Source organism: Crinia signifera, chromosome 7, assembly GCF_055691185.1.
Source record: "Crinia signifera chromosome 7, ASM5569118v1, whole genome shotgun sequence".
NCBI lineage: Eukaryota > Metazoa > Chordata > Amphibia > Anura > Myobatrachidae > Crinia > Crinia signifera.
The window spans coordinates 163,993,442-164,003,796 of NC_139223.1; the positions used below are offsets into that span (position 1 = coordinate 163,993,442).

Consider the following 10,355-nt stretch of genomic DNA (forward strand, 5'->3'; position numbering starts at 1 on the left):
CTTCCACCGCATACCCTCCAACATTTAAGGGGCAGAAATCGATACACATTTAGGAAGGGGGCGTGGCCATGTGTGAATGGGGGATGTGACCACAGGTGAAGTGGGCGTGGTCACAGTGAAGTGGGCGTGGCCACGCCCCCTTTCAAATTTTTTACTGGGCAGTTTTTTTCCCCACATTTATAGGTTACCCCTGTATATAATATCCCCAGTACACCTGTATATAATACCCCCAGTACAAGAAACCTCTGTATATAATACCCCCAGTATATTGTGCCCAGTATATATGTAAAGAGTGGCCCTTAGTGGCACCCCCCCCCCCTCCAGGTCCGACAGGATGCTGCATATAGAAGACACAGCTGGAGTGATTTAGAGCTGAATGCAGTTAAAAAACGGTACTGGCAAAATCGGTACAGTTGGAGGGTATGCCACCGGTGTATACCAAAGCATACTGTTGAGCATAAGCTACTGTATATAATATAGATGAAACATGTAATACAGGTTGAGTATCCCCAGGGCCGGTGTAAGGCTTCTCAGCACCCTAGGCAAAACTTTAACCTACTGCCCCAGCCCCCCCAAGGAAGCTCCAAAAAATCGTTTGGTCCTCCCAGCCCTTCCCGGGAAGATGGACAAGTCCCATGCTTTCCCTGGAGGCCTCCCTTTGACACCCACAACAGAGTACAAGGAGGTGGGGGCAGTTAAGTAGGGAAGTATGCCTCAAGGAAAAGTATGGTGGCGAGGGCTTAGAAGTTGCACATTCCTCATAGACAGCCATGATTTTTTGATAGGCAGACTTGGCGCCCGCCCTCCCCCCCAGATCCTGGCACCCTAGGCAGCTACCTAAAGCTGCCTAATGGTAGAGCCGGCCCTGAGTGTCCCTTGTCCAAAATACTCAGGACCAGAAGAATTTTGGATAACGGATTCTTCTGTACAGGTATTTTGGAATATTTTCACATTTGAATGAGGCTTGGGATATCTTGCATTTATGTTGTATAAGCACATTACACACATAAAATACACACAAATATATTTTATTTGTGAATGAAAATAAAACATGAAACAAAGTTTGTATACAATCGCAGACATTGAATGTGAATGCCAAGCAATCATGTCCTTGCACATATTTAGTGCCAGATTTTCTAAGCTTCAAAAGTGATAAAATAGAGAGTGATAAACAGCCAGCCAATCAGCTCATACCTGCCATGTCACATACTGTGTTTGACAAATGTCAGACAGGAGCTGATTGGCTGGCTGTTTATCACTCTCTTTTTTATCACTTTTTAAGCTTAGAGAATCTGGCCCCTAGTGGCAGTTACATGTTATTTCCCCAGACAACAGGTCAACATGCCATGAAAAGCTTTTGCGGACTTTTGGGTCTATGTACTAAGATTGGAGTTCTTTTAACCATTTAAGTGGTATTTTCCGGGCTCAGCTGCACAGCTGGCGCAGTACCTTAGGGGTCCTCTCCTCAGTCACACACCCCCACCCCCACCCCTGTTGTTGCCCCCCCCCCCCCCCGAGGTCCCTCTGCTCCGGCATACACGGCGATTGCACACCAGAGCTTCCCCACCGCCAGCCGCCAATCATCTGACCTGTAGTGACATAGGCGGCAGGCTCAGGATGTTCGGGGCAGCTCGGGGGTACACGGGAGAGTTCAGTAACCCGAGACGCCGCGAACATCACCCAGCCTGCCGCCGATGTCACTGCTGAAAGTGACAGGCCGCCGGCTAACTCAGCGGGGACAGCGGCAGCATGGAAGCTCCGGCGTACTAACGCCGGAGCAGAGGTGAGGCAGGGGAGGCCTACAACTTCATGTGGTGGGTTTTTGTCCTGCCCCAGCAAAACCCACCACTCAAGGGGTTAAAAAAAGAACAGAAATTATACAGCGCTGGGTTATACTGAATAAAGGGCTAACACAATTTAGCCATATATAAACATTTATTACACATCAATAAAACATTAAAAAATTGACATTTTAGAGAATTCTCTATATCACCAATGGGGAATGGGTTAGGGCAAGTGGAGAAATAATGCTCCAGTGGGTGGAAAGATGAATCAGTTCAGATGCACCTGCGATGGTAGAATATTTACCAAGTTGTAGTTCGGCAATCTCTCTCCTGTATATTGGGGAGGAGGAAGGATGAAGTCCCGGCAGATTGTCCAGCAAGTTGCGGATCCAAATTTACTCAGAAAGACCACAAGGAGTTTTTTTGGGTTTTAGATGGTATCAGGTAACCCAGATGTGTCTTTGTAATGAAGAATGCTGAGATTGTAGAATCCTTGAATCCACTCAAGGGGTTAAAGATAGGATATTTCTATGGCTCAACCAATCAGATTCTACTTTTATTTATTTATCTCCTTCTAGGAGACAATAGATAGCATCTTATTGGTTGCCCATAGCAACATCCCATCTTCAATAGAACTCCCATCTTAGTAAATAAACCCTCTTGTGTCTATGTCAACCTTGTTAATAGCGTACCATATGGTGTGGACCCAGGGATGCAGCACCTCTTGTTCAGTGGCAGCTCTCACCAAATCCCCTCCGCTGGCAAGAGCTGGTGGAGAGGCACTGCATCTGATGGAGACGCACGTCCCCGTCTCTCGGTGGCAGGGAGCGGAATCTTTGCCCGTCTCCATTTCAGGGAGATGGGCAGGAAAAGGGGGGGTGCAGGGGGCTGCGAGCACCGATGGGGGAGTGGCGGGGAGGCGGTGGAGGGCGGCAGTGCGGAGCGGGGAGTGCGAGCATCTCATGCGCATGCGCCCCCTTCCGTCTGATGGCAGGTCCTGGCGATTGGCGGATGAATCGCCAGGACCCGCTCTAATGAGAGGCTCTCCATCTGTAGGGATCAGATAACTGTATCGGAGACCATCACACCGGCGAGCTGGAGAACTATAATTGGGAGAAATACATTTTCCTTATGAATTTACACCAATGAACCTAATGAATCAGTTTTCTGTTACTTCACCGTGATACAGCATGGAATGCGTAAAAACCAGAACCGGACCTTGGAACACTGGATGGGACAGGTTCCAGTCATCAAACTGTGCCGATTCCAGAGCTTGTAGTATTCAGTCCAAGTTCTCTCTGTTTGGGGAATGTCCCATCTGGTGGGGTTGTCTGTGACCCCTGTCACCAGAAAGACATGAGGACAAGATTACAGCCTCCAAGTATGGTCTGGGGATGTATTAAAAACCATAATGGTCTGGACCATACAGGGAGGCGGTAATCTCTCCTCCCCATCTCCCAGGCATTCAGCTGTCACAGACACCCCCAGGACAGGCAATCCCTGGACTACATGCTCCGGAATGGTAGTTTGAGGATGGAGCGCAGCCGGTCCAGGATTCCGGTGTCCTGTCCGGTTCAGGTTTCTACTTAGACCCTGATACAGCATTTTATTTTAGAACAATCTCTTAATGCTCTAATTTTGAAGGGATAGTTATCCACAGAAATCATTTGGATACAAGATATTTGATTTAAAAAACTATGTAGCAATCATTAATTAAATCTTATAGTTATGCCTACAGTATATTATGGTGAAACGCGTAGCGTCTAGCCCAGGTAGTGCCTAATGGAACATGTTGGATTCTGCATGCTAATTTTTTTTGTCCATTCTTTAATGATATTATCACTAGAGGTGAAAGTTGTATGACTGGGGATCCGGAGGACTCACAGACAATGTCTAGGTAGTCAATAGGCCAACACCAACATTCCAAGCAACAGGTCGACCTAGAAAAGAGGTCGACAATCAAAAGGTTGAAATTGACAAAAGGTCGGCATGGAAAAGGTCGACACATGAAAAGGTCAACATTAGTTTTTCATGCCTTACCATCACATGGACTCCGATTGGTAATGGTAAAGTGTTCCGAGCGTAGCAACAGTGGGGCGAGGGACATAGCGGGGGTACTCACTACGCTAAATGGGCGACCACTTACTGAGATTTTGACATTGACACACCAAAACAAAGAAAACTCATGTCAACCTTTTCAAGTGTCAACCTTTTGCCTGTACTGTTCATATATCAATGGCAATGCTTTGGCTATCGACCTTTTGTCAATATCAACATTTTGACTGTTGAACTTTTGGCTGTCTACCGACATTGGCCCTTATTCTGATCGGTGCGGCCGGATCCGATTATGCGGGCAGGACCGTGCGTCCTAAACCCCGCCTTCCATACGGATCGCCAACTCCGTCCGAACGCGGTAAGAAGCTGTCCGAACAGACCTCACGTGTATTTCTCATGAATACACCTCCTTCATCTCAGGGAACCTCCCCCATCATTCGATGGTCGCAGAACATCGAATGCAGGCCCGAGTGGTCCGCCAGCTCCCGCAACCTCAGACCACACGGGCATTTCTCCGTGCAAAAGCAGGGATCTGGGCGGGCAGCTGACATCCGGCAATGTCATATGTCCGCCCCCTACACGTGCGTCACGGCCGCATTACCATACGTACGCCCAGCGTTTTCATGGGAACGCCCATGAAACGTGGGGTGTAAACATATGGTAATGAGCCCAAACAGCCCTTCACATCCCTCTCCACCCCCTGTTCGTAGTGTACACATTTCATGCGGAATGTGGCCGTGCATCCCGCTCGCACTTGCGCAGACACTAAACATCGGCGGCACGAACGCACGCGGATATTACCGCACCAACCAGAATAAGGGCCATTGTGAGGTATACCATACCCGTACTATTAAAGAAGACTAAAATGAATTAAATTTGAATGGGGAAAATGGAAAGGTGAAGTCACATGTAGGACAGTAAACAGATCTTATAGGAGGGATTCTCTATATTTATAGCCAAACACTGCTCCTCAACTTAACGGGGGGAACTCAAGTGGCCATTAGGTGCTGCCCAGTTCAAGTGTTACTCTGACTGGCACTGATATTACTGTCATGCTGTAACTAGTTGTAAATAGCACATGAGACAACTATCAGAGGTCCAAACAGATTGGAATAGGTAATTAAATAACCCCTCTTTATGCGAGCAGGAGACCCTGTGTTACCACCAACCAAACAATTAATTCTGATCTGGAGAGGAATAAAGAATCCCTATGGAGGGGTGTGAGAGGAAGGGCATTCTGGGCTTTTAAATTTTGAGGAACAAAGACTGCAAACTGTTCATTTTTGTGAAGCGAGACAAGGGGCAACTTGGACTCTACGATGACACCGTAAACTCTGAAGAGGCTTCACTTCCCCTCATTCCATGCTAATGTAATGTAATCGGATCGCTGGGTTTTATTTCCCTATTTTATTTCATTTAAAATTGTATTTACGTGTGTGACTTTAAATTATAACATTCCTGCAACTTTCTTTTAAGCTTTTAACTTTTAAGTGTCTGAATTAGAATAAAAACACTAATCTTATCTCTGGTATTCTGTGTTTCTCCATCCCAAGGCTCACAATGTCTAACAGCTTGGTGTGGGTAAGGCATACTTGCCCTCTCCGAGAGAACCCCGGAGAGAAGACTGTCAGCAGCACTTTCTGGGGGTGGGGCCTGATGTAAATGTCATCAAGCCCCGCCCCCAAGTAATGCAGATCTGGCAATCCGCAGGTCTTTGAGGAAGGGGCGGAGCTAAAAGGGGGCGATTTGCATATTTAGTCCTGCCCCCTCCCCTTGATAATCTGTCATGGGGTAAGGGTCAGAGCTGACCCTGGGTGTGGCCCATTATCTTGGTACTCTGGCTGAGGACATCAGTAAGGTGTATATGGGGAATCGCCATGCACGCCACTATATAACACACCAAGTTATGTGCAGCCAGAGAATAGTTAAGTCAGGATGAAGGCCAGCTCTACAATTGGGCAGCTGCCTAGGGCGCCAGGATCTGCAAGGACAGCCCTGAGCCTACTTATAGTGAAATAATACAACATACATTCCCAACTGATCAGTTGCTTCAATTTGTTTTATTATGTCATGAAGTGACAAGGATCATCTCTCTGTAAGCATCCAGCGAATCAGCAGGCATCCAGGACACGGCGGATAGAGCTGACTCTAGCGTTCAGGGCACCCCAGTCACTGAAGCGCCGGTATTCCCCAGGCTTCAGGAAGTACTGTCTTCCACGGTAGTTGGGCTGCTCATAGAAGATCCAGTGACCCTCAACCACGTTGCAGGAGTTGATGTCGTGGTATTTAAAGAGCTCAGAGACAGAGGGACAATCTTCCAAAACCTCCAGCATCTGCCCTCTTAATTCCTCCTTCTCATAGATCTTTATCTTGTGGGGCCCTCTTTGCTGCATTGCCAAAAAATACAGATGCAAACATTTATATGACATTTAAGGATACAGTACGATGTTATAAGATGGTTACCATTTTTATGGATGTTCTGCTAAATTACATATTTACAGTATATTATGGCCCTACTACCCTCAACTTTTATTACTACTATGCCACCATTATTATTATTATTATTATTATATTCATAATAATAATAATAATAATAATTATTATTATTATTATTATTATTATTAATATATAGGGTGCCACATATGGCAGTGGCGAATCCAGGGGAGGGGCAATCAAGGCAATCATCATCTTTAACAAACACACACAAACATTCTCTTTTGGCCGTATCTCCATCTTCTCCTGAGGCTGAGCACACACACAGTACAAACATAACATACAAAGTGCTTCAAATTCACAGAAAATTCAAAGTTCAAAACAATTTAATATAAGAAATAGAAAAACATTCATTATAGCAGTGCATATAACATTCTAGACATATGAATCATAGAAAAGCCTATGTATCGGGCCATAAGTAATACACAAAAACATAGATTTGGTGGCAGGCAGGATGTCACAGTTCACTATACCAATGCCGGTATCCTGACTACCACGGAACACTGGTGCCAGAATCCCAACATCAGCTAGGATGCCGGTGCGGGAATCCCGACTGCCGGGATGATGAATGGTGGGAAGCCAGGGAGGTAAGGTTAGGGTTCAGACACTAGGGGTGAGCTAAGGGTTACACAGCCGGGGAGGTAAGGTTAGGCTTTGGGAATGGGGTTAGGCACTTAGAAGGAGGACATAGGGTTAGGCTGTGGTAAGGGAGGGCTAGGCTCTTAGGAGTGAATTTGGCACATTCTAGAAGATAATAGATATAATCTAATTGGTTGCTCTTGGCAACATCCCATCTTCAATATAACTCCCATTTTAGGATTTAAAGGATTAGGCTGTGGGGCAGGGGGGTTAGGTTTGGCGGTGGAATACAGGGGTTATAGTTAGGCTGCTAGAAGGGAGGGTTAGGGCCGTACATAGTTAGGGTTAGGGTGTACGGGAAGGGTAAGTATACTTACCTGACCGGATGAGTTTTGCCGATTTTAAATTGCGATGATGATCTCTCAAACGTCCACAGATGTCGGGGGCTTTAAAAAAGTCAAGTTGGCCACTAACTCAAAATAATTCTATTTACTGGATTAGAAGCATCTATTATAATACCGAGCAGCTGAGTCTATACTGCCATTATTTATACATCCAATTACATCTATTATAATACTGAGCAGCTGAGTCTATACTGCCATTATTTATACATCCAATTACATCTATTATAATACTGAGCAGCTGAGTCTATACTGCCATTATTTATACATCCAATTATACTCACTATTTTTTTAAATCCTTCTTCAAAATGTCAACCGTCTTAGCCTATGGTTGCCACACATAGGTTACATTTTCTTGACTAATGGAACTCCTTGGTTGACATTAAAGATTTCACATCCTTAAACAAGTCTATAAATAAAGATTACAGTCACCGACTTCTATCTACTATCGATGAAAATGCGCGGCATTATGGTGTTCAAAGCAGCCGCCATATTGTTGAACTCACCTGTGGGATAGCTCTGCAGGACCGGATGGAATCGCTGAAGCCCATCCACTGCTGGTAGTCAGGATATTCTCCTTTCTTCAAGAAATACTGGTGGCCCAGATAATTAGGGCGTTCAAACAGCATCCAGCAGCCGCTGTCAACCCGGATGGAGTTACAGCGGCTGAAGTAGGAGTGGAGGTCAGCGCAGTCCCCGCTGCACTCATAGCAGCGGCCCTGGAAGTTCCTGTCCTCGTAGAAGATGATCTAAGGATGAAGACCAATGCTTTGAGCATTCAAATAATAACATCCAATCCTATCGATGTTTCGCCATGAAAACCCCCATTAATCATTGTTAATTAATGCCATGGTTGCTATGGTGATTATGCATTCCCGTAACAAGCACGTTATAGAAAGTACGTTACAAAAATTCAAAAAATAACAGTAAAGAAAATAATGATTACACATAACAACCAGCTCCCACCAAGTAGGTAACGGCAATTCCCGGCATGTCACGTTATTTGCAATTGGTAAATACTGGGCCGATCTGCAAAAGTGTTTTTAAAATCTGCATATTTCTTTTCATTTACCTTTCCCATTTTGGTAGGACTGTAGGTGCCAGTTCCCAGTACCTCCTGCACTGGCCGGTAGGCTCTTATATACATCAGTATCAATGCTCGGTCTGCAGAATTCTAACAAAAGAGAACGTTTTCTGTCCACTAAGGGGAATTTCCCAGAGCTTTCCAAATTCACTAAACGGAGTACAGTAACAAGTACGCTTTTTTAGGAAATATTTATTTAAACCTTATTTGCGTTCCCAGGAATAGCTGTGCATGGAGTGCGGTCATTAGTTCAGCAGTGTCGAGCATGACGAGTGCAGCGAGCCACGCAAGGGGACGCGGTATGCTTATATGGTGCCCATGTCGACATATGTCAACATAGACACCAAAAATGTGAAAAACTCACATCGAAATTTTACTATGTTGACCTTTTTCGCAACTTAATGCAAGTCAACATTTTTCATGTGTCAACCTTTTGACTTCCGACCTAGTGACCCGTACCCGCTGTGCAGCAGTTCTCTATAGATATAAAAAATATTATTAATAATACTAATAATAATAATAATAATTTGTACTGAAATGAATAGAACTCTGAGATTGGGCCTGGTTCTGGTTCTGGGTCACTTGCATAAAAAAATTCTCTCTCTAATGGACAAAACCATGCTGCACTGCAGGTGGGGCAGATGTAACAGGTGCAGAGAGAGTTAGATTTGGGTGCGTTCAGAGTAAATACTGACTGCTTTATTCTTACACTGTTACACCAGCCCCCTCCCCCTTCCTGCAGTGCACATGGTTCTGTCCATTAGAGAGTTTGCTTTTGTGAGTGAACCAGAATCAGGCCATAAATGTTTCCACCTGTGACCCTGCTGCGGGAAGGAAGGGATCAGCGTATGAATGGAATTATTGAAACATTTGTGAATTGGGTATAGGTACACCGCTACAATCTCTTATATATTTGGCTACATCTGTAACATACAGGTAAGTATGGGCAGTGGCGGATTCAGGGGGGGGGCACCCGGGCACGTGCCCCCCCTGTCATTTCATTTTGTAGCTGAGGACCAGGGCTTTCCAACGAGCCCAGCCCCGTGTCTCTAGCCCCCCGGGAACCGGAGATATCGCCTTGCAAAGCTGTAACGTTTTTTCCCCATAGGATAATATGGGACCCGTCAATTCTGACCCCCACCCGGTTCCGACGGCTGTCAGTTCCCGCCCTGGCATCACAGAAGCTTGTGGTTGATCTCATTCAATTCCAAATCGCTGGGCCTTCAATATGATACCAGGCTGGTCCATATCGGTCAATCGGTTCCAGAGATATTGCATGTAAACCGATTTTTTTTTTTTTTGAAATGTAATTTCATGGCTGTTCATGTTCTTTGAGGGCAGATTACTCTGGAACCCAACGTTCCAGTTTCACTGGACCAAAATCATTCAAAGCCCACTCAAAAGTTCTTCAATATGATACTTGTCTCATGTAAATGGGTCAGTTGGTTCCGAAGATATAGCCGGTTAAATGAGATAACTGGTTAAAGGGGTAAGGGGGGGGGGGGTGGTTTTCTCTCCCCCTCACACCAGAAAATGCAGGGACTAGGCTGGTGTAAAAGGGGCCAAACTGGGAATGCATTTTCTGGTGTGAAAGGGGTATTATTTCAAATAGCCGGTACTTGCAGTGCTCTGAATACAGCCAGGCTTTGCCACTGTCAGTGGCTATCACTTCTGCCTGGCGGCGGCTGTCCCCCATTTACCGCGAGCATGTACTCCCCCTTGGCAATGACCATGTAATCCCACATGGCAACGAGCATATAACCCTTGGCAATGAGCATGGAACCCTTGGCAATGAGCATGTAGATAAGCAGCACTTATGTAGCATAATTTTTAATAGGCATTATGGTGTTTGGCATAATACATAATGGATATAATGGCGTGTAACTTAACGTGTAATGGACATTATGTTGTCAATGTTTAATGCAGCGTATTGTGAATTTTGGCTTAATCTTTGTGGCA

General features: G+C 45.4%; 1 protein-coding gene across 1 annotated transcript; it reads right to left on the reverse strand.

Moving 5' to 3' along the window:
- Positions 1-5,950: 5,950 nt before the first annotated feature.
- Positions 5,951-8,393, reverse strand: LOC146019607 (gamma-crystallin 2). Its single transcript, XM_083152117.1, has 3 exons — positions 8,385-8,393; positions 7,819-8,061; positions 5,951-6,226 (listed from the first exon to the last, which is right to left on the reverse strand). The coding sequence occupies exons 1-3, from the start codon at positions 8,391-8,393 to the stop codon at positions 5,951-5,953; spliced, it is 528 nt and encodes a 175-aa protein (XP_083008243.1).
- Positions 8,394-10,355: the final 1,962 nt, after the last annotated feature.

Bases quoted from the DNA above. Each gene is read 5' to 3' on its own strand.
- LOC146019607 (XM_083152117.1), bottom strand. The intron at 6,227-7,818 runs GTGAGTTCAACA...TTGGCAATGCAG, and splicing joins CCTGCAGAGCTATCCCACAG to CAAAGAGGGCCCCACAAGAT.